The following is a 23387-nucleotide window of genomic DNA, read 5'->3' on the forward strand; positions in this document are numbered from 1 at the left end:
GCGTTGCGTGGTGAATGAAACCTTACCTTCGAAAGTTCGGTTTCTCGACAAGCCAGATTGTTTGTTCACAAGCTATCGTTCGCATTGATGTGAGGCAATCATAAAAACTTTAGCACTTCTACATTGGACGACGTTTTCTTGAAAAGTCAGTGGAGCCCCCGATATGAGTGTGACTCGCATGATGATCCGTCATGGCTTTCGTCTCGAAGTAATGCCGCCCATTATAGCCGACGTACCCAGTTTCCAAGACACTCTTCTTCGAAACCTTTCCTGGGAATGCCCCGGGCCTTCACGCGCATTCCATCCGGTCTGCATCGTGGAAAAGATCTTGTACCGTAACCCTTCCGATTTTGCTTGGCATCACATCGGGCTTCTTTTGGCGGTGTCGATTGTACCTCTCTTGCTCGTCATCTGTTTTGCGTTCGAGTTGAAGATAGTTGATTTCGGTCTTTTCGGTGAACCCTATAATCAGGCCAAGACTGCTGATGTTGCGGTTCCCCGGGATATTGCTCACAAACCGAGCGAACGAGAAATCGCAGACACTGATTCAGAGCACAGCGATGAAGAACCTCTAGGATGGTCTCCTTCAAGCCCACTTGCGATTGGCGACGAAAGCGTGGTGTGTTGGACTCCAAGAACTGCAGAAGAGGATTCATTCGTTTTGACTCCTCAGGTTGCTGAAGAGGAAATTCTTGCAATTGAAGATGGCGAGCACCAAGATGAAGAGGGTGTAGTTGAAGATCAAGATACTTCAGCTACAAAAGAAGGACCAGAAGAGCTCGTTGCAAATGATGAGGTTTCTAACGAAGACACAGAAGCCCGTGTTTTGTTCTCGGACGAAGATGAATATGTCGAGCCGAAGTCGTTGGTTCAAGATGTCGCTGTCGAGACAATGTGGATAAAGAGAAATCAAGCAGCGCAAGGTTGCTTCGCCGACTGGACTGCCTCAGCCGTGGCTTTGTCAACCGACGGCGATGTAGCGGCCATGGCAATTCCTGGAGTTGGACAGTGCAGCGTAGTGCGTGTGGTCCAATATGATGCGGAAGGTGGACATTGGAACAGTTATGGTCAAGAAATTAAAGTATTGGTAGGCCACTCCGAAAAGAGCATAGCGCTCTCTGGGGACGGAAAGATCCTTGCGGTTGCTTCTTCCAGCACCCCTGCTACCGACGGTTCTGCCCTCGTCAAGGTTTTCCAGTACAACGAAGTGTCTGCTGCATGGGAAATTGTTGTTGTGATTCCGGGATTTTCAAAGGATACGCTTGGTGGACGAATCGCTTTATCAAAAGATGGTTCGATGCTTGCTGCCACTTCTTTGGCTCCTCCGAATGAGCCTTCGTTTCTAAGTAAGACAAAAACGTACCGAATTCTACCACAGAAGGAATGCTTTATTCAGATGGGTCAGGATATTTATGGAAGCTACGGTAAGAATGATTGCTTGGCGTTACCATAATCCTGTTTGCGTCTGCTGATCTTTTTCATGATTCTATACAGGCATTGGTGACGATCTTGCGCTCTCTGACAACGGGACCACGCTGGTATTAGGAGCCTCCAAGCACAACTCATGGCGAGGACAAGTAGCTGTATGGAGTTACGATAATTCCGAAAACTACTGGCGCCAACTCGGTCAAACTCACGAACTGGATGGAGAGAATCCAGGAGACCGAGCGGGCTTTGTCTCCATCGCCGGGGATGGTTCGAAGATTGCCATTGGATCTCCCGCGAACGATGAAAAGTAAGTAGTCTGTTACACAAGTACATAACTTCCTTCTTGGAAAGCCGACTAACGACCAACTTGGTATTCTGCGCAGTGGTCTTTTAACGGGCAAAGTCCGAGTATTACAATACTCCAGCACGGAATGTTGCTGGAAACCTATGGGCCAGATTTTGGGAGATAAAGAAGGTGAAGAGCTTGGCAGTGCTGTCTCGTTGTCGAACGATGGTTTGTCATTGGCGGTGTCTAGTAACGAGGTCCAAAGTGACGAACACACTTCAGGCGTGGCTCGCATGTACCAGTACGACCTGCCTACTTCCTCCTGGAAGCAGGTTGGTAAAGATATCAGTGGTGTGATGGGCCAGGAAACCGGAAGTAGAATTGGGAAGTCTTTGTATGGCTCCGTAATTTCTCTAGCTGCGAACGGTAAGGCCTTGGCGGTGTGCCCACGGCTCAATACGACAGAGGATCCGCTAGGACATGTCCAGATCTTCCACCTGCTGGAGTCGGAAACATAGGTTGTTGCATTGCTTTGAACGTACACACACCAATGAAGACACAAAGAAAGCTTTAACCATCTCCCATGACCACAGCTTCAATATCTTGCATCCATAATGTTTATATAAAAATATTTGCTTCATTATTTATGGCTTATGCCATGCAATTTATATGATAATCTGTGTGGGTGTTTCAGAGTAAGCGTGATCACATACAGATAAAAGCCTCAGCAAGAGGGTCTGTACTCGTAGTCAAGTCGAATGAAATCCTACTATAGCTTAGCGAGTATAGAGCTGGGACCTGTCTTCAACAAGCCATGCGATTGCAGAGCTTGAGTCAGAAGTTGTACCAACCACTGCACTTCTGAAGTGCAATTGTGTGAGTGTAAAACGATACGAATACGCTCTTGACCGACTGGCACGGTCGGAGACTTGATGGGATACAAACGCAACTGCTGACGTGACAGCTGGTGAACGGTGTCGCATATGGCGGCACAAGTCGCGTTGCCTGGAATAAGCAACGCCTGGATTGGTGATGTTGACGGTGACAAAGCAAGGTCGGTGCGAGAGGCTCCATGAAGATTCAGTGCCGATAACAGCAGTGATCGAAACACCTGCACCAGTTGAAATAGATGAGTGCGCAACGAATCGCCGCGAGTACTCGCCATCGTGTCGTAGGCGCAATCGATGGATACGAGCGAATGCATCGGCAAGGATGTGGAATAAATTACAGGGTATCCAAAGTTTAAAAGGTAAGATTTCAAGATTGTACTGCCACAGATAACAGCCCCATGACAACCAGCAGCCTTTCCGAAGGTATAGATGGAAGCAAGTAACGCAGGGTGGCTGTTGAGTGTTTGATGTTCCTTCGATAGTACACCCAAGCCCCGAAAACCGAAAACACCCAAACCGTGTGCTTCGTCTACGACGACACTGGCATTGCACTCTAAGGCCACATCAAGCAAGGAGTGTAGCGGCGCGACATCACCGTCCATACTGTAGACGCTTTCAGCTAAAATGACGATTTCAGGAGCATCTTGTACAATCGAGTCCAAAACGCTTCGCAAATCTTCGACATTGTTGTGACGAAAGGAAAACGTTTGTTTACGCAAAGTGCTTTGTTGGTCTGCCGCACTGTTTGTCAATGACTGTTGTTGCCACAAGCGAATCCCCATATGCAGTGAGTTATGAATGTATTCATCATAGACAATGATGCGACATGGCAAACAGGACACCATGGTCAGGTTGGCATCGTATCCCGAATTACACAATAGTGCGGCTTCTCGACGGTGCAGTAGAGCCAATTTTGACTCGAGATCATGAAACATACCACTATCACCGGATAGTAATCGCGATCCGGTTGCGCCGAGTACGGCCCGTGTTGCGTAGGGCGCTTCGGTTTCGTCGTGTGGTCGTTCTGCGAAGAGGTCGTTGTAAGTCCTTTGAACCAGCTTGTGTTGAGTCGTACTGTGCGCCAATCCCAGATAGTCGTTGCTAGAAAAATCAACCACTTTCCCTGTGGGCAACGCATGCTTCGTAGAATCGTTTGTGAAAGTACCAAGGGAGGGAAGCTGTCTTAGTTTTCCGGTCTGTATGCGCCGCTCCAGAGCCTTTCGCATGTTATCTCCAACCCAATCCATCTCGCACAACCATTCCGAGGAAAGCTCGCAGAAGTTGTGTTGGATCGCCGATAGAAGTCTCTTGGCAATCAATTATGGAACCCTCGAAGACACCGGGTGTCTCCGTATGCATATGAGAAGTAGTAATTCCTCTGACTGACGGTGAATACAAACATGACACATCGTGATGACTGTGAATTGAAGATTTGATGGACAAACGTCGACGCCAGTGAAACCTGGCGCTAATAGTAACACTTACTGGCAAGGATAATGTACGACACTAATTTCGACGAATTATATTTATTGGATTTCCATATTATTTAGCATACTGGACACAATAGAGCATATCTGCGGGTTTCGTCCGGATTTCTGTCGCCGCGGGAGCTACCGCCTTAGTCTCGCGTCTAAAGCCCACGATCAACATTACGAACTACGGCGATGTGCTGTCTTTGGAACAAATTTACCTGCAGCAGAAACCAACACCAGAGCGCAAGATCGCCACAACGATTGGTTTTGTGATCGGAAGAAAATACTTTCCGTTTATGCGTTGGCTGATCCATAGCGGAAAACACCCAAAAGTGTAAGCAGTCTCACATTTTCGTCTGTCCGGTTTCGAGTCATCCGCGCACTTGTACATTGGAGAGCTCTCTGTAACTAACAGCGAATATACACATCGAGTTCTAGCTCTTTAAAAAAAAAGAGTCGACTTGGTCTACACACCATGGCTTCGCTAAAGAAGAAATCGCTCTCGGAGGCTTCTAATTCCAGTGCACTCACGCCAGCCTTGCGGGATACCTGCGTACGATTGATGCGTGTGGATAAGGACGTCTTTCAAGAAGTACACGGTTTCTTGCAGGTCAACTCCGGTATGAGCAGAACCGACGAAAGAGAAAAAAACCACGGATCTTTATTTGGCAACAGTGCGATGTCCGCTGAACCGTCAGTACCTTCGTTGCCGCACGAAATCAGTTCGACGTATCCACTATCGCCGGGAGGAGAAATTGCCGCCGCCTTATTGCTGTCTCGGCTTATTCTCACTTTCGAACAACGACACTCAAATCAACCCGCTGCGACTCTTCCTGCTGCGACAACTCCTCCTCCTCCTCCTCAAAAGGAATCGAAGAAGGCTAATCCGCCTCCCAGAAATATACCAGAAGCTTCTGGTGCCATCATCGTGCCCACAGCACCTGAACCACCAGTGGGAGCAAGTATCACAACACCCAACGTTATTCTGAATCTTACAGCCGCTTCTACTTCACCCAACTGCTTCAGTAAAAAATCACCAATCTTTTCTAATGATAAAGGATTGGCAGGAACTATCCCGCCGGCTAGATTGAAGTTGTCCCCCAATGTGGTGAGGTGTTTGAGCCATGCCGCTACCGATCTCGGCCTTGTGTACGAAGTGTTGCCCCCACGATTGGCAACCTGGTCTGTGATACAAATTGTTGGGTACGTCATGAATTGGTTGCAAGCATCACGGACCGAATTGGAAGGAACATTGGCCCAAAAGGATGCGACAGGATGGATTAGGAAGTTACACTTACTGTGGGACAAGGTTCTGCCATCGGGGGATCACGATAAGTTTCACTTTTTTGCAACCCAAGTGTTAGCTTGGATGTCGAACCGTATCGTGGCAACTTTAGAAGCTTACTACGATTTTTGTTTTATCTGGGACCGTGTTATTGCGCCCCGACCCTCATTGGTTCGTTTACTCGAGTCTCTTAATCTATCACCCTATATTGCCGGTTTAGACGACGAGCGTGATGAAGATAGTGATGACGATGGACCGTGGTCACCTTCTCAACTGGAACGTGTTCAGCTTTTAGTGTGGATGTTTTCCTGTGCCGGGGCCGCCTCGTTGCAATCGCGGGACATAAGTTCAGATACCCCGGTTTCGCGTCGGCAACGCCTCGTGCTGAGTGCTGCAGCGATTTTACTTTTCGTATCTCTACCTTGTTTATCTCCGACTAACGACATGGACGACCCTGTTGTTCTTGATGAGGTGGTCATTGAAATACCCATTGAAAGCAACGGCGAGAATAGTCTTGAACCATCAGAGTCAAAAAAGCGCAAACTCCTGGACAATCCGGCACAACGTGCCGTGGACGCCATCCTGACACATGCGATTAGCGGTGCTAAGATGGATCTTTGGAGAGCTGTGTTGGACACCGTTAATGTTGAAGCCGCCTTCACCAGATGGGCAACCGTGGGTCCGCGCAAGATGGGTCAGGATGTGGATTCGGATGAATTAATGTCGCAAATTGAATTTTTACAGCTGCATCTTGTTGCTGGTTTTAACAATGTGCTTTCTAGTCCGCCGCCAATGACACAGATCTTTTCTGGTACGGAGCAGGACCCGCCACCGATGTCAAACTCATTATTTTTAAAAAACTTGAGAGTAAGTTTTCCACGACCTCGAGCGCTCATATGGTATTTGCCCACGATCTTGAATGTCTTTTACGAAAAGGCAGTGTTGCATATATTCCAACGGGGAAAAGTTCGTGTAGAATCCGTGGCGTACTTGGATGAGGCTTCGTTGATTGAGAACAGTAGAAGCAACGGTACCTTGGAACACTTATGTCCCCGATTGGATCGAGTGGTGAATGAAGAGGAACATCAGTTTACAGCTGTGGCGGCACAAGACAGATCGACCTATACAGATGCTCCGGCCATGATGGAAGCAAAGTTGTCGGATTCTCTTATCCTACCGAGATTTGTTACACCAACCACAGTGACCGACTCAATGGAATTGAACGAATGGTCCGTTTCGCTGTTGTGCTTGGATGTTGTGAAACCAAGTACTAAACTCAGCGTCTTACTAGAGGAATCGATTCGATCGCCTGATAGCAAGCAAGCTTGGCCCGACATTGTCCTTCCCGTTCTCAACAAAACGCTCTTGCGTTTGACTAAAGAGAACTTGGCTGAAAAGCGATCGCGAGTCGCCCCAGTGGTGGTAGCAATGCAGCCGGAAGCTGGTGTCTTTCAAGTTCAAGGCGATTTGACGGCCGACAAAGAATTGTGTAAGGCAGTGACAGCTTTGTACTATCATGCGTTGGAAGCTATTTTATACAACGAGAGCAAACGGCTAAAGACTAAGGCTCACCCAAGATTGGTCTTGGACGATGTCTTTCACCGTTCAATATTGGCTTGTTGCATAAACGCAACCATCCATGCAGTTGGTGCAACGCAGAAGCTCCAGCCGAGTCCGTCGTTACAAGGTCTCCAAGTGTTTGCAATCATGCAGATGACTGACATCAATCCAGCCGAGTACGTCAAAATTTCAGAATCCTTTGTTCGGGCTTTGACGACAGATACTGCTCGTGGACATTTAGGTTCGCCGTTGATATTTGCGCTACCTGCGCTCGTGAGGAAATATATGCAAGCGACTGAACTGAAAATACTTGATTCATTAATTTGGGTACGCGATCCCAAGTTTGAAGATACATTTCCAGATCAGATCGAAGAACTAAAGGAAAAGTCGCGGAAGGGGGATGTTTGCCTATGGCCGCCACAAGTTTTGGCACCCGTCTTGAAGGAAGAGCTATATGACCTAACTCAGGGTGAAACCAAAAAGCCGATATACCCTTCGACAGAGCACAGCGACTACACTGATTACAAGACAGCTTCGTACATTGTGCGCAAAATACTAAAGATTTCCTTTCACCGAATTCAAATCATATGCAAGGAACTCGCGATCCCTTCCATCTTGCCAATTGTGACTCAGATTTGGGTTACCTTTCGGTACTTTCTTCGGAACAATGTGCATTTACTGTACGATAGACATTTGGATCACTGGATTCTGTGTGCTGTGTACGGTATCACGAAGACGGTCCGCTACAAACCAGAAATTACGTTCGCTCGCATAATCGACGCATATGTCACGGTGCGAGGTCGGGAACTCGGAGATGTGACGTGCCAACGAATTGTACGGCATATCAAAGTTAACCCAGACAAGGCCGCGACTGAGGTTGGCAACGTCATTCTACTATACAACCGAATTTTCGTTCCCTCGATGAAAGCGCATTTGCTAAAGAGCAAGTCTCTTAAAGTACGCACAAGCGAGATTGTCAAAGTCCTGGAAATGGATGTGGAGGCACCACCGAGAAAATCACAGAAAACTTCAGCAACGATGTCTCAGTCTCCGACTCCGCATGCTCTGCTACACTTTGGAAAGATGGATGCGAAAGCGCTTTTAACAGCAAACGAAGCAAGCTCATGGATAAGTGTGGACAAGGGAAGTCCTCCGATAATAGCAGCCGAAGCACATGGGAACAAAAAGGAGCCTGAGGGTTCACGCGAAATTCGTTTACATTCGTAAGGAAGCAATTCACCGATCTGAAGTGAAAGTTGTTTGTCCCTCCGTTACACTCTAATTAAAAACATATACGGACAAGCCGTTACAGATACTTTCTCTGCTAGTTTTCGGAGGCCGTTGGCTACATTTACAAGCGATGCATTTTTGACAGCAGCCTTAGTGCGCATCGTTTAGCCTTAGTGGTGCAGATGCGTTGCATCTCTAGGAAATGGTATCACTAACGGAATCGTTACCCCTGAGCTCAGTCCAACGAGGACCTTTGTAAAATTTGCTCTTTGCAAAAATTTGGATGTCGTTGAGCAGCCCCTCGCATGTATGTATGACTCAACTACAGCAGATTCGAATAGCTTGAGACGACACAATTCCCCTATTGCGAACGCAGTCGTCACAGTCTTGGACTGGTATGCCGTACCATCAAGCTCCGACACTCTCTTTTTAAAACGCTCGTCCCAATCGACTTCTGTCATTTCTTCGCCACGACGCCGAGTTGACGCGTCCACGGTCTGAATTTGCTCACGAATCAGAATAGGTTCACCAGTAACGCCCGTGTTCTGAATCACAGTTCGCAGCTCAACGATTGGCAGTGAAGTATACAACCCATCTGTTTGAGATGCGGCGTTACGCATGACGCTTCGCAAGGTCTCTCCGTTACTTCTTTCCACGAGAAAAGTCCAAGCACTAACTTTGCCCGGTAACCGCGCTTCACCAAGTAAGAACATACCATCATGATAGAAATGTGGCATAACATTGGCATTGTCCATGACACGATATAATGTTTTGCTAGGCGCAGTGACATGCGTGTCTTCATCTTCCATTCGAGCACGCCATTGCCTGACACTATAAAAGCCAAACCTCTCCGTAGCCAACCGTTCCCAATATTCATTCTTCGAAAAAATTGCCGATTCATTCCATCTTCGGGAGACGAGCTGAGACCTCACCAAAGAGAGTGGATCAAGGAAGGAAGCCATGGTCCCCAATAAGCTATCAAAGTCCCAAAAATTGCCTTCATAGGTAATATTCGCTGAACTTCGATAGCTTTCGTTCGAATCCGATACCCTGGTACTGTTGCCAGTCGGAGCTTGCGCAACATTCGTCTTTGACGAATCAGATTGTGCATCGATGGTTCTCATTGAGCATGCAATGCTGCTTCTGGAAGGTTCCAGCAATGACACGGTATAATCGGTTTTTTGTCTTTTGGCATTCAGTTGATCCGAGGAGTCCCCGTAGGTCGAATTCTTAGCCGGTCTCTTCTCAAGCACATCACAATCTGGAGTCCGTACCGGACCGTCCAAATGTGGCTTTGAGTCAGTGGGAGAAGTTGACAGTGGCTCAGCAGCTGAGAGACACTTGTCACGGTTTTGGCTCGATAATGAATTTTTCTCTATCTGAACGCCGCCATTTATGCCGCGGTGCTCGTATACTTCCATAAGCTCTTTCATAAGCGCTTCACATTGCGAATTCAAGTTTTGAATCAGAACAGCCGCCGACCCCACAAAACTCGGCCGATCCCATTTTTTGGCTGACTCTGCCATCTCCATTCCTTCCACCATAATATCTAGACATGCAGAAGATGTAACAGTGTCGGATATCGCTGCTGCAGCCTTCCATTGCGAGAGACGCTGTTTAGACTGTGTACCGGCCAAGTTGATGGCAACCGACAGCTTTTCGATCGCGTCGTTTAATTTTATCCGTGCATCCTTGGCCCTTTGCTTTTTGCGCTCGTAAGCTACACCAGCGTTACCGTCGTTACTCGCATGTGAAGAGGGAGCAGGCGATTCAGTTTTTAAGCGAGTTGAAGAAGCTGAGCTTTTCTTGTGCTTTGGTGGATGAGGAACTGCCGGAATTACGTGATTGTTCCCGAATCCGTACTGCGCTTTCTGCATTGATGCATGCTGAATCGCACCACGGGGGAAGCTGTGAGCTTGGCCGTGCGAGTCGGGTGCAAGTGTATTGCGATGCGTTACTCCAAAAGACGGAGCGGATGACTCCACCTGTTGTCTTGGTGTGACAGCCTTTTCTTTGGAAGAAGATACGATCGCAGCTGCCGTTGCCAGTGCCTGACTTATTGTCGCGTCTGTTGCGCCAGAGGCTGCTAGCACAGCTTTTGTGCTCAAACTTACATGTTCCTCTACCGTGTTGCTGCAAGAGCGTTTTATTGTATCGGTTGTAGCGGCAATGGGTGTTAAGGGGGGACTGGCGTTTTTTGTCGGAATTGGTAGCTGGTTTGATCGACCTCCGTAGGTGTTGTAGTATTGGCTGTTCCGCGAGTTGTTGCTTATGTTCGCGCTCGAACTGGTCTCGGTCGTAGGCGGTAGATGATGCGCTGCATAATCCTCATGGCGGCGACAAATTTCTGAAAGCGGTGTCGGTGCGACTTCCGCTATCAGCTCGTCCAGTTTATCTTGTTCCTCTTCCAAAGAATGATGTGGATAAGAATGCTTTATTTCTTGTTGTGTTTCGTTTAAAATGCTTGGCCGTGCTTCGCTCATCGCCGTTGTCTGCGAGCCATACAGGAACCCAGCCGTGGTGGTATCCATGGACAAGACTCCAGCATGAGAATAGACTGCGTTCATCGAGGCTCGATGAGGTGTTTTCAAAAACATTTCTGTCAAATTCACAGTAGGAGGAAGGTCGGAAGACTCAATATCTCGATTATTTTTGTGGCGTCCCCCATACCTCCGCGATTCGGCTGGTTGGCTAGAACCCTTCCGATCGACGTGCCAGTTGAACGTCGGCAATTTAGCGTTTTCCTGCAACTCCATGTGCACCGCGTTAACGGTATTGTGCAGCCTCCAATCGGCAGGATCGTTCTCCCCATCATCAAATCCACCATCTATTGCTGACGGGCGTAGATCTGATATTAAATCAGTGGAGATTCCACGAGATGGCGAGCCAAAGGACATCAAATCCTCCATATTGTCAAATGAATCAAAAGGATCAAAATCGTGGTGCTCTGGTGAGGACAGCGCGAAGTCTTTTGGTGTACTCATGTCGCCATCAGCATTCTCAGGTGGCGGCCAAGGATTTTGCGTTTCACCAGAAGGCGGGTGCGTAGGCGCCATCATTCCAGCAGTCAGCAATGCTATTTTCTCTCCGGAATGCTTTAAAAGTCGCGAACAAAATCTCTATAGTCTTTGGCTTGAATGGCTGTTGCACTTGTATCGAATCCGCTTTTGGTCTACCGAAACTGCTTGTTTGTCAAATCGATCTTGCCTTCCAATGTCCGGGGACCGAAGATCCATAGACTGTATCCAGCAAACTCGTAGTATGCGCCTAGGAGACAGCTAGTGCTGACCAAGTCTGCAGTGTAATGCAGGAGCATGCGCCTAGTGTAATCTAAGTTGAACGTCAAATTTCTTTGATAGGCGTAATGGCAGCTTAGGTGACTGTTCAATGGCTCTGCACATTTTTCAGTTGTGTATCATCGTGTCCACCTTTCGCTTCCAAGCCCAAACTGTCGCCCGCGAAGTCGTGGAGAGTCTGGAGTTGACAGTGAACATGGGAATCTCCTCACAGTCAGTCAAACTTTAAGCTAGGGGGTTTGCAGACGTTGAGAACCAATCGAAACGTAGATCGTATTTTTTATATATGCCATGTCAATAGTGTGTCTACTACAACTGTATCACGTGTTTCACGCCAACCCTTTACTGAAACGGGTCGTTGTGCTTTTTATTCCCCCTGTACGAAATAAGTAACGCCTATCTTATTGCACGCGTTGACTATGAAACAAGCAAAAGGTCTGATTCTTCCAATTAGGTCCTGTCACTCTCTTTCCGTGGATCCCACTTTGCTTCTACTGCGACAATCGCCCAATGTACATGTTGCAGGTTGCTTCTCTCGACAGTTTGTGAGATCGTTTCAGAGTATGATCATTCGGTCGTGCGCTCCCCTGATTTCTTTCATTTACACATTCCGTTGGGCTTCCGGTGCTGCCGCTTGGACGAATACAGCTCAAGTTTCTTCTACGCTCGCAATGTCGTCAACATCCTCTCCGATTCGTCTCACGGAAAACGACAATCTTCCCGACTTGCCACCAGTGTCATCGACCGCCAAACGTATCTTTTGGGTGCGTCACGGGGAAGTTGTCAACCCTGGAGGCGATCGTCCCGTGTACTACGGAGCCATGGACGTGCCCCTTTCGGAACTTGGACAAGCCGAAGCCCGCGCAGCTGGTAAATATCTCAAAGAGAATACCCGACTTTCCCACGTCTTTAGCAGTCCCTTATCTCGCGCCATTTACGGAGCTGAACAAGTTGCATTGGCGCAAAGTGACGGAAGCAAAGAAGGCTTAGAATCCGTCAAAGTTTTGGACGGATTCAAGGAACTGGATCGCGGTGATTGGTGTGGAAAAACCAAGGAAGAAATTGGTGACGATTTCATGCGCCGATTCGACGCCTGCGACGAATTGGTGACACCAGATAATGGAGAATCCTACAACGCACTCAAAGCCCGCGTCCTTAAAGCTCGAGATGCTGTACTGCAAGCCCTGCAACCCGGAACGTCCGCCTGTGTGGTGAGTCACTTGCAAGTCACACGCTGTGTGCTGTCCGACGCGCTCGGTATTCCGACGGACAAAATGGTCAATCTAAAAATTGCGACCGCATCCCTTACGTGTATCGATTACGAGACATCAATGGGCGATGACCGCGGCAATGAGGATGGTGCCGGAATCACTCAGCAAGTTCAATATCAATCCTTCAAGCCTCAAGCTGGCTTGGCAACGGCCAGAGATGGTGCCAACTAGTCTACAGCAGTATCTTAAGTCCATGGCATTAAATTCCACAACTTGTACCTTTGCTATTAATGGGTGAAAACAAACGTACAATGCTCACTATTTATGTTTTTCCAACTTGCCTTACTGGCATGCGTTATACCTCAGTTCAAGCACTTTGCGGCTCAAGCGGAGTTTCCGGCGCTTCCAGTCCCATGGCTTCGAGCATGGTGGCTCCGAGACGAGCTGGAGAGCGCGACACGTGAACTCCAGCAGACTCCAGGGCCTGGAACTTTTCTTCCGCACCGCCCTTTCCTCCAGCAATAATGGCACCAGCATGTCCCATACGACGTCCCGGAGGAGCTGTGAGTCCAGCAATAAAGCCAACCACAGGTTTGTTGGGGTCGCCGTATTCCTTGAGCCATTCGGCGGCTTCTTCTTCGGCCGATCCACCAATTTCTCCGATCATGATGATACCTTCCGTCTCGGGATCATTGGTGAAACGTTCCAAGCAATCAATAAAGTTGGTTCCATTGAAAGGGTCCCCGCCAATACCGACACATGTCGACTGGCCCAGTCCCGTTACCGTAGTTTGCCAAACTGCTTCGTACGTTAGTGTTCCCGACCGCGACACTACACCGATTTTCCCAGGCCGGTGAATGTACCCTGGCATGATACCAATCTTGCATTCACCGGGTTTAATAATCCCGGGACAATTGGGTCCAATTAAGCGTGTCCTGTCTTGTAGCCGCAAGGCGTGTTTGACGCGCGCCATGTCTTGCTGAGGAATTCCCTCCGTGATGCAGACGACGAGTCCGATTTCGGCCTCGATCGCGTCCAGAATGGCTTGGGCCGCGTAGGGGGGCGGCACGTAAATAACCGAGGCGTCCGGTTGTACCCCGTCGACGGCTTCTTGGACCGTGTTAAATACCGGTAGACCGAGATGCTCCTGCCCGCCTTTTTTCGGCGTGACTCCACCAACCATATTGGTGCCGTAATCAATGGCTTGCGTCGAATGGAAGGTTCCCTGCCGAGATAGAAGAAGCGCCTTGGTAAGTCTTATTGCTGGACTGATTCCGTGTGCTGATTTTCAGACACGAATTAGATTCACTAATCTCGGTTGTGCAATAACTGTACGACGAAAATGTTTGAACAGATCCGACGTCTCAGATACCGTACCTACCTGTTTTCCGGTGAACCCTTGACAGATCACGCGACTGTTCTTATCCACCCACACTTTGGCGGTTGACGACATTTCACGGCGACCCGCCTGTGCAGCTATCTTTTTCACTAGAGAATGACGAATAATCATGGTGAAGTACGATCTCCTGTATGCGTCTTGAACAGCAAGTGAAAATACAATTGCAGCAATTTTTCCGACGAACTGCTGCGCTCGTTCGGAGAAAGGCGAAAAGGCTTCCGGAATGATCGTGGACTTCCTTCCGTTCCATGGAAAGGCCCGCTGCTGTGAGGACTTTTGGATCTTTGAGTCCGCTCTCGGAAGACATCGACTACCACATCGTGTCGGCTTCGTGTTGCCGACAGTACTATTTATCGAATGCAGTACCGCGTAGACAGATATTCACCAATCCTTGAGAGATGGAAATTATTTACAGTAAAACTATAATAAGTCGATACAAGTCAAAAGCATTTATAAATCCGAACCCGGATTTCTTGACTGTGAATCATCAGCAGACTGAATGTGACACTCGGACGATCGACTTTCTGCTGCAGCGTCTGCCTGACCCCTCACCATGACGCTCCAAGACAAGGGGGAAAGGACGGAAGGGTGATTGTTGCAAAACAGAAGCACAGTTCGGAGTGGTGGGATCCCAAGAAGAATTAAATCTGGACCATTTTTGGCAGTTCAATTTCATTTTCAAAGAGTCATGTTTGTCAAGCCCTTGTTGAGTCGAGCATCGTCCCGAGCCGCGACGCTTGCGGCTCGATCGTCCCGTGCGTTGGCACCTACCACGCGACTGGCATCCCGATCCTTGAGTACGGCCGTGGGAGCGCAGTTGCAAGCCTTGACGACGGAATATCCGCACTTGGATGTCGTTCGATACGAACACAAGAATCGCGTCTGGAGTTTGCAGCATGTGCAGTACTATTCCGATGCACTGGCGATCGGTCTGATGGAAAACAATTTGCAACCCGGGGATGTCGTGCTTTCCTGGTTGCCCGAACATTTTTCCGAACAGGTACGTCAAGGGCGACTGGATTGCAGCTCGTTCATCACACTGAATTAACACGTCATCCCAATCTATCTGCTTTTCGTGTTCAGATGGTATTGCAGTTCGCCTGTGCCAAGTCTGGCCTAGTCTTGTACACGCTGGATCCGATGCTCGCTACCACCGACCGAGAGAAGGCGAAAGAAGCTTTGGCCAAGGCTTTGGAAATCACCAAGGCCAATGTATTGGTTTCCCAAGAAGCTGGAAATGACGTGAATTACATTAGCTTGGGACACAGTGTGATTCCCGAACTGCGCATTTTCGACTTTAGTCTGGGCATACCCTTTATTACACCGCGATTTCCGCATTTACGCTTTCCGATTCACACAGGTTTTGATCAGGACGATAAAGAAGGGTGGCTGCCTTTGCGTCACATGGTAGTACCATCAGGAAACCTAGAAACCTTTGTGGACCCTGCCAAAATCTCGAAGGATACGCCTTTGGCGGGAGAGTTGCTTATCGGTGCAGATGGAGTTCCCACCGGTGTAGGCAAGACGTTGTCGAACGAACAAGTGGTCAAGAACAAAATCTGGCCAACTTTTGCCAAGGTTTTGGCCAAGGAATACCACGAAATTAAAGGCGTGGGTGTCGTCTTTTAGCATAAACACTAAGTATCAGCGTGGCGTGCCGCAATACAATTGACTTATTATTTTGTTGGAAAATATTTGTGGGAGTGTATCACGACTTCATAGCTAACGGCGGCCAGTAGCATTGATTGTGTTGTACGACGATTTTCATTCTCCAATCTTCCAGAGTGAGTCTACTCACTGTCATTGACGCTTGACAGCCATCCCGAGCATTGCTCACACTCAAATTGAAAATATTGGCAATGGGCATTGCAATTTTTTGCAGGAATTCCATCTAACTGTGAAGTATACCGAGGGCACGAGAGGAGGGTACAACATTAAAACAATCCCAAGTTCCAAAAAGGCCCTATCCCGTCTGACATGTTGAACAATCCAGGAATCTCGTAGTGATTCAAAGGTGGATCTATTAGTTCAGGGGGGATCAGGACGCTGTGGTGTCCTGACGTCAATTCGTGATCTAGCATAGGGCAGTGGTGCAGTGCATCCACGAGTATTGGTTGCCAACGCCTCACGTTGATATCGTCAATGTTACCGGGACATACGCCACGATGAGATAAATACGGGTTCGCATAACGCACTGCTCGACAAAGAGCCGTCTCTGCACTTGGAACATCTGAATCTGCAAATCGTTTCCAGTAGTTCAAGCCAATCTTTTCCGCCATTCTTGCCATTGTAGTCCATCCCTGGAGTGTGAATGCCTGGTAATGCTCGCAAATTGGCCGTCTCAATTCGTGTGGTAGGGCTCCCGTGGTGGCATTCATCTGCCGTCGAATGCGAGAAATCGACCGATGCATTCGCGTGATTGCAAGTGGTAGATTACCAGCGTACAGCGCAAGTGGTGCCACTTGAACATCGAAAAACAGACCGTGATTATTGTCGGCAGAAATCTGCCACCGACCCTGATCACTGGAAAGCAACCACTGAAGATAGTCTGCAAACCAATTGCGTAGCTGGTCAATCTCAGATTTAGATAGCGCGCCAGACTTTTCAATGAGTTTCACCCCATCCAAAAAGAAATATAGATCCTTCATTTCGATCAAGCCAGATGGGGACCCAACCATTTCTCGTCTTTTTTCGTTCCATTTGACCTGAGCGAATTTCAAGTTTGCACTCATTCTTGTCTCATTGTAGATGAACCAATGGCGTAGGTTTTCCGCTGCCCGGTGGGCGTACGTAGTGTTTCCAGTTACCGCGTACGCCAAGGCCAAGACAGTAGTGTTAAACTTCATTGCCATCAATTTTGTCCGATCATATTTTTCGCTCCCTTCACTAAATGCGACGGTTCCAGGCACACGCTCACCATCTCGTAGAACAAATGGTTTCGAATAGTCTGTGTTTCCTGAGCTGTTCAACGTAGGCCATTGATATGGTGACACATGGAAGTAATCATGACAATCATCAGAAACGCCGCAGCTGAACCGACGCTTGTCCATCACTGACCATGGTCCGAACGATAATGCTCTATTTGCCCGTTCCAAAAGCTCTTTCACAGGAGCTGGATGGTAACCAGCATTCCACATCTTACTCTCCTCTGCTAGTTGGCTCTCTGTGTAGTACAATAGTGTTGAAGATGATAGCCCATAAAGCTCCTGTGACGCTCGGAGATCCAACCTAACCAGCTGGGCAGATAGTTCTTGACCGGGTCGGTTCAGTTTTAGTAATTGTGTTCCCAGTTTGTCGCCATTTTCGATTCCAGAATGTATACAAGCTGCCCAACCCGCAACTGGAACGCCGTTTACGGAATCGGCCGCTTGCTCACGGTTTACGAAGTTAAGTTCCCAGTCTTCCCAAGGAATACCCTCGTCCCATCGTCCTTCGACGCCGATTCGGGTCAATAGCTCCGCTTTATCGCGGCGGCCGAACCGAAGATATTCGTTGTATTGCGCCAGGGCCGTACGATGAAATGCAATTTGTGGCTCTGCTGTGACATTGGTATCGAAAGATCCTTCGCGTTGATGAATGGGTGAAGTAAAATATTTTGCTCTCGGATACTTTTGCATAGACAACTGGATCGCATTCCAAGCTTCCTGCGTGAGAAAACAGTGTCCATCCCATGGAAGAATAAATTCCGCAGCGCTATTCTCTTTGCCATAGCGTAGCATGGCATTTCTCGCGCCATTGATGTTGGTAACATATCGGATTTTGTTGTGTTGCACACTTTGTTCAACAAGCGTCGCAGCCTTTTCTTCCGTCGAGAGTTTGATATAGTGCCTCGAATGAATTGAATCCTTACTGTCAAAAGAATACAAAATGCTGTCGTATTCGCGAAGCGAAAAAGGGATGATTGTGTACGTTTCATTACAAGACTTTAAGCGTTGGATGACTGCCTTCTCGACCTTCGCATCAGTAATTCGATTCAAAAACCAATGACGGGTTGTATTGGGAAAGGAAGGCTCGTTTTCAAGAATATATTCGAGAATTCGTAGTGTTTTGTTCAATGAGTTGGTCGAAGAAAGGGGATTCCCGATGGCCCGTACAACGACAATAGAACGAGTGGACGATCCCTTTGATAAAAGGGAAGTTGCTGTTACACTGGCTTGGATGCTTCTTGTTTCCGATTCCAGCGTTTCTGCACTCTTGTATAAGGTATCTATGCCCTCGAAGAATCCACTGATATTTTGTTTTTTAGCGCCTTTTTTGCCGGAAACTTCAACGAGCCTCCCTTTGTACTCATCAAAATCAAAACCATCGCCAGGCATAGGCAAAGAGAACAAGGATCGCAACGCCAGAATATTGGCAGTTGTAAGAATCAACACAACCAAAGCAATCAGTTTAGCTGCCGAAGCAATGCATTCGGCTTTTCTCGTTTTCATGCGCAAAAAAAGTTTGTTCTTTCTGGAAAAACTGTGGTCACAGTCAATGGGATCCGTTGCAGGAAAGATGGAGACTTTTACTTTCAGAGGCCGCACAAAGCAAGGTGCATCAAGATAAGTGCTTTGAATGTTCAGAAGAGACACTGCCCACAATATTATTGGCTTCGTCGACAGGCACAGAAAAGGAAAGTTGACAGAAAAACGATTTCCGACCGACAACTTTCCTCGAAATTAAATATCAAAGAACGGGAAACAGATTTTAAAAAATAGTAAACCAAATATCTACTATAACATAAACGAGTATTTAACGAATAAACAGACCGAAGTCGCCTCTACCTACTAAATAGAGAGCAGTTACCGTTAATATAAGTCTCGAAGCGAAGCAAAGAATATAAGATCGACATGAGCATGCCTACCAATCTCACTCTAACGTTTAGGTAGCCGATGAGAAATCTGGCTGTTACAATTCATTTTGCTAGTAACAATCAACAATTTTGAAAAAGACGCTCTTATATTATTTTAGTGACACTTACATTCACCTATGCCCTTCAGTCCTACTTTCCGAATTGGAAAAGCAAATGGTCGAAATAATAGGTCTACCATGTATTTTTTAAGTAAAACCTACTTGTAGACAAGAGGCCACGTACTGGTTTTGGCCAAGACCTGGCCTTCTACTTCTATTAACAGTAAGGCTGACAACAGGCCAAATTATATCTCAATACTGAAGTTTGGTGATAAGAATTCTTCTTTTTTAATGCGTTGTAACAGGGATACTGTACAAGAATGGGCTGTAAGGAAAAGACTTCCAATGCCCCATTTGCAGGTATTCAAAAGGGATTGATTTGTTTACTAGTAGTGATTGAGCTTCAAGAGATCACATACCAGATGACAAAAGTAGCAATGGGGCTGGCCATCATGCGAAATCATATCCTCACAAGTTGGATGCTCTAAGAACAACAGCAAACTGTGATTGACACAACCAACAGGAAATAAAAGAGGATAGATAAGATACTCACGAAACAAGCTTTCGTTTTAAATTGTTCACACTGGACTGTACAATGCACGGAGAAATTGTAGATATAAATACATTTACGGTTTAATTTGCGTTTATGTTAAAGGAAATGGTGACGGGTGATACAATGGCTGGAATGATAAAAGTTCCTTGATCTCAACGCTTCAGTTTTACATTAGCCAATTCTTTTTCTTTCCCTAAATCGAGCCACATTCCATGTCATCTGGTAGGATTGGTTTGTGTGTGCTTTTGCTTTTCTGAGCTGTTCCGGAGTGCGGACTTGGTAAGGGGCTTACTAACCACGGTCTTCCGCGGTCTATGCTTGATTCCCAGTGTTTGATAGAGAAGTTCCATGGTAGCTTACTGTGACCAATGGTAGATTTTTGTTCCACTATTACTGGAATTATAATCTCACTTGGAAGTACAAAGGAGGGCGCTCGATTCTTTCGACTGTTTGGCACCATATGTGGTTGCAGTTGGTGCCCTTGGCAAGTACGTGATTTCTTTGCCGACTTGATTTTTTCTCTAGCAATTCTATTGCCCGGGTAGAGTGGTGTTGCGTAAAATGAATAATCTCGCATTTCCTGCTCTTCTTTGCTGTGATCAAGAACCAAGTTTTCTTCTTCTTTGTAAGTAGCTTGGCGAGAAAGATCTTGCTCGACTTGGTGGGTCCCTACCGTGGAAGTGGTTGCTCGGCTCGGGGTGGTTAGAGTCGTGTTTGAAGTGGGGAGAGCCGAGGCAATCTTCGGAAGCGAACTTTGAATTTGGCGCGAAGGACTACTTCTGTTTGATTCTCTGGAGTACCGACACACGCGATTCCAACCAGCGTTCGGTGTGCGTACGCTTGTTTGTGATAACGTATGCGTCGATTCTGTCTTTTCACTGAGAGTCGACTTTGCAGCATTGGGAGAATGTGTACGTTCTTCCAATTGCTTTTCCCAAAGGCGTTCCAAATCTTCTACTTGTTTGCTTGCCGCTCGTGCCATGTCTCCTTTGTACAGACCAACGGTTGCGGCGACGGCGTTGTAATTTCCGCAAAGGTCGCATTCGGCTGTTTCAGACATTGCGGTTCGTTCATCAGTGTACAGGTCTGCCTATCCACAAATTGTGAGGCGTCCAGCACTGTAAAAGTGATCCTATGGCGTCGGGTGGCCCCATTCGTTCCGGGCGCGTTGAAGCGGTCACAGGCAAATGTGGTGACGAAATATTCTAACCCGTCAATCTATCATGTGTTTCGCATTGTGCAGCACCTCTAAAGAATCCGAGAGGGTTGTCATGAAAATCTTTCGAAGCCATCTTTGCGATTCGATCCATGTTGCAATCTAAATTGGCTATATACACGGGCCGCAACTGGATAATGTTTCCATTGAATGTGAAGCCACTTCCTTACAGGAATGTATTCAGGCCAACGTAATATACACAGGGGCAGCTTTTCCGATTGGTCTACTAAAAACGAGACCAATTCTGTCCTTTTGACGGTGAAAACCCTTTGACATTGAGCTACTGCTAGCTCGTGACACCACGCAAACGTGATTTGGCCTTCGTCCGACACCTACCCTAATCGCTGAAATCTTCGTCCCTTCACGCAAGTCAGTGACACTGGGAAGATGAATTCGTTTTTTTGTCAGCGCGCGAAGCAATTTTCTGTAACCCTTACATTTGCGAATTGGATCATTCGCAGCAGCCATTCCTGCGAAAACATGGAGGTACCTGGCTAAAATATCAATGTACGTAGGGCCATGTGAAAGAAAGACCATTCAACTTACGGGTAGCTACTTCATACCTCAAGCCTCCAAAACGGATTTCGTTGACGACACTGCCGTGCGCCGGCGTTGCCGGGCCCATGAGCCGTTCCCTGGTTGAAGGCGATGGACACTCTCTGGGAGAAGAAAGCGTATCTTTGTCGTCCAGTCGACCGCCACGATCGCTGGACGATTTCCTGGAACTAGCGTCCCGTCCGGCCCCACACACGCCCCCGCCATACCGCTATTGGCTTATCTTTTTAAGCCTAGGATTGGCAAACAGTTCGGACGCTTCCGAAATTTTGTGCTTGTCGTACATTCTGTCGGAGAAAAGATTCGAGGATGTCATTTTACACGACGAGGCGTGGCGGAAAAGTTTGTTGGCTGCTGCCGTCTTTTTGGGAATGCTGATGGGGGGTCTCTTTGTGGGAGCCTTGGGCGATTGGCATGGCCGTCGACCAATGTTGTTGGTCGGGTTAACGACCAACTCCGTGGCGGGGCTCTTGTCGGCTTTGGCAACGGACGCAATTTCTCTTAGCGCGTTGCGGTTGGTGGCTGGTATAGGTATTGGTGCTACAGTACCACCGTTGTTCACCTTGTGTAGTGAACTGGCGCCCCCGGCCGACCGCGGCTTTTGGGTTACGGTCGCAGCTAGCTTTTGGATGGTTGGTAGCATTTATGTGGCTATTATAGGCTGGACTCTGTTGGGCAATGGAGCTTCTTGGAGAGTTTTTGCGGCTGCCTGTGCGCTACCGTCAGCATTTGGATGCGTCATGGTCTACCGCTTCGTTCCTGAGAGTCCACGTTTCTTGGCCATGCGAGGAGACCACGAGCGGGCAGTAGCCGTGGCGCAATACTTGGCCGACTCTATGAACTACGTTGGGTCTCGCTTGCGACAGGAAGAACTGCTTGAATATTATCCGCGACACGCTGGAGATACAGAACGTCGGTTCCCTGGCGATGTCTCGTGTTGGCATCAGATTACCAAAGCATTTACGACCTTTGCGGTTTCCGTTACCCAACTCTACAAACCACAACTCCAGAAAACAACCTGGCCGTTACAGATGGTTTGGTTTAGTCTCTCATTCGGTAGCTACGGACTTTTGACCTGGATCAATACGCTTTTTGTCGAAGTGCACCTGGAAAATCTGTACCTGAACTCGTTGCTCTTTGCGCTGTCAAATTTACCCGGAAATCTTCTTTCGGCCTGGTTGCTCGATCGGACGGGGCGAGCGACGCTACTAGTAGGTAGCGTGATTGCGGCGGCCCTTTCCCTCTTGGCCTTCGCCTACGTGGCAGCACAGGAAGCCAGTGACTCTCCATCAGTGTCCAAATCCTGGATTATTGTAGCTGCCTGCTCCTTTCAATGCTTTACGATTACGGCGTGGAATTCGATTGACGTCATGACGTCAGAACTTTTTCCGACGACAGTCCGGTCAACTGGAATGGGACTTTGTGCAGCGTCCGGTCGAGTTGGGGCAATGCTTGCACAACTGGTCAATGGAGCCTTGGTGCAAAATCCGACGCGGCTTTTGATCGTGGCCGCTATTACTTTATTGATGGGAGCACTCACCCCAGCTTTACTGCCGGGGGGTGATCAGACAGGGATGGCAATGCTTGATCGGGTTGCGGTTGTGCATGAGGACAATGACGAAGACAGTGTTCTGGATGTTTCATTGCGAGATCGTGTGGTACTGCAATCTCGGCAGAATCAAAAACACAACGAGCACGGCTATAATCTGGTAGATTCGGTTGTATCGCGACAAGCACATCGATCGACTTCAATGGTAGAGTGATTGAATATAAGGATTTTCATAGCAATCCCGAACGCGTGGACTTTAACCACTTTGCCCTCCGGGGTATACTGAATCCTAACCATGTGACTCAGATAGTCTTCAAACACTTCTCAGTACAAGCTATCGCACCGAGTCAATAATAGCGATCTGGACGCCTGCTCCGGGGATTGAATAATTGAAGCGTGTCGAATGAGCGAGGAGCCCGTCTGAACAAAGCACATTACGCATATAACATAACTTAAAAAAGTAACTTATACTGACATCGCCCTCTGGCGGCAGCTTATTTTGCAGAAAGGGAAGGTCCGATTTTGTCATTCCAACGGTAGAATAGCTGGTAATTGCCCACTTAC

The 23387-nt window shown here is 47.8% G+C and overlaps 10 protein-coding genes across 10 annotated transcripts; 5 read left to right on the top strand and 5 right to left on the bottom strand.

Moving 5' to 3' along the window:
- The first annotated feature begins 71 nt into the window (after positions 1–71).
- Positions 72–2360, top strand: PHATRDRAFT_46243 (predicted protein). The gene is made up of 3 exons (XM_002180454.1): positions 72–1424; positions 1495–1735; positions 1812–2360. The coding sequence occupies exons 1-3, from the start codon at positions 164–166 to the stop codon at positions 2230–2232; spliced, it is 1923 nt and encodes a 640-aa protein (XP_002180490.1). The 5' UTR covers positions 72–163; the 3' UTR covers positions 2233–2360.
- A 123-nt stretch (positions 2361–2483) lies between these two features.
- On the bottom strand, positions 2484–3830 carry PHATRDRAFT_36165 (predicted protein; the record flags this gene model as incomplete). Its single annotated transcript, XM_002180658.1, has 1 exon — positions 2484–3830. The coding sequence occupies one exon, from the start codon at positions 3828–3830 to the stop codon at positions 2484–2486; it is 1347 nt and encodes a 448-aa protein (XP_002180694.1).
- Positions 3831–4551: 721 nt separating this feature from the next.
- On the top strand, positions 4552–8148 carry RBR (predicted protein; the record flags this gene model as incomplete). Its single annotated transcript, XM_002180455.1, has 1 exon — positions 4552–8148. The coding sequence occupies one exon, from the start codon at positions 4552–4554 to the stop codon at positions 8146–8148; it is 3597 nt and encodes a 1198-aa protein (XP_002180491.1).
- A 173-nt stretch (positions 8149–8321) lies between these two features.
- Positions 8322–11536, bottom strand: PHATRDRAFT_46246 (predicted protein; the record flags this gene model as incomplete). The annotated part of the gene is made up of 1 exon (XM_002180659.1): positions 8322–11536. The coding sequence occupies exon 1, from the start codon at positions 11208–11210 to the stop codon at positions 8322–8324; it is 2889 nt and encodes a 962-aa protein (XP_002180695.1). The 5' UTR covers positions 11211–11536.
- A 330-nt stretch (positions 11537–11866) lies between these two features.
- On the top strand, positions 11867–12889 carry PHATRDRAFT_36168 (predicted protein; the record flags this gene model as incomplete). The annotated part of the gene is made up of 1 exon (XM_002180456.1): positions 11867–12889. One exon carries the CDS (start codon positions 11867–11869, stop codon positions 12887–12889), a length of 1023 nt encoding a protein of 340 aa, XP_002180492.1.
- Positions 12890–13025: 136 nt separating this feature from the next.
- SCS-alpha (ligase succinate-coa ligase) lies at positions 13026–14111 on the bottom strand (the record flags this gene model as incomplete). Its single annotated transcript, XM_002180660.1, has 2 exons — positions 13026–13883; positions 14040–14111. The coding sequence occupies 2 exons, from the start codon at positions 14109–14111 to the stop codon at positions 13026–13028; spliced, it is 930 nt and encodes a 309-aa protein (XP_002180696.1).
- Positions 14112–14672: 561 nt separating this feature from the next.
- On the top strand, positions 14673–15718 carry PHATRDRAFT_46248 (predicted protein). Its single transcript, XM_002180457.1, has 2 exons — positions 14673–15057; positions 15141–15718. Exons 1-2 carry the CDS (start codon positions 14746–14748, stop codon positions 15684–15686), a joined length of 858 nt encoding a protein of 285 aa, XP_002180493.1. The 5' UTR covers positions 14673–14745; the 3' UTR covers positions 15687–15718.
- A 273-nt stretch (positions 15719–15991) lies between these two features.
- Positions 15992–18487, bottom strand: PHATRDRAFT_46249 (predicted protein; the record flags this gene model as incomplete). Its single annotated transcript, XM_002180661.1, has 1 exon — positions 15992–18487. One exon carries the CDS (start codon positions 18485–18487, stop codon positions 15992–15994), a length of 2496 nt encoding a protein of 831 aa, XP_002180697.1.
- A 1209-nt stretch (positions 18488–19696) lies between these two features.
- PHATRDRAFT_46250 (predicted protein) lies at positions 19697–20962 on the bottom strand (the record flags this gene model as incomplete). Its single annotated transcript, XM_002180662.1, has 1 exon — positions 19697–20962. Exon 1 carries the CDS (start codon positions 20561–20563, stop codon positions 19697–19699), a length of 867 nt encoding a protein of 288 aa, XP_002180698.1. The 5' UTR covers positions 20564–20962.
- A 238-nt stretch (positions 20963–21200) lies between these two features.
- PHATRDRAFT_46251 (predicted protein) lies at positions 21201–23135 on the top strand. Its single transcript, XM_002180458.1, has one exon. The coding sequence runs from the start codon at positions 21343–21345 to the stop codon at positions 23035–23037; it is 1695 nt and encodes a 564-aa protein (XP_002180494.1). The 5' UTR covers positions 21201–21342; the 3' UTR covers positions 23038–23135.
- Positions 23136–23387: the final 252 nt, after the last annotated feature.

This window comes from Phaeodactylum tricornutum, chromosome 9 (genome assembly GCF_000150955.2).
Source record: "Phaeodactylum tricornutum CCAP 1055/1 chromosome 9, whole genome shotgun sequence".
Lineage (NCBI taxonomy): Eukaryota > Bacillariophyta > Bacillariophyceae > Surirellales > Neidiaceae > Phaeodactylum > Phaeodactylum tricornutum.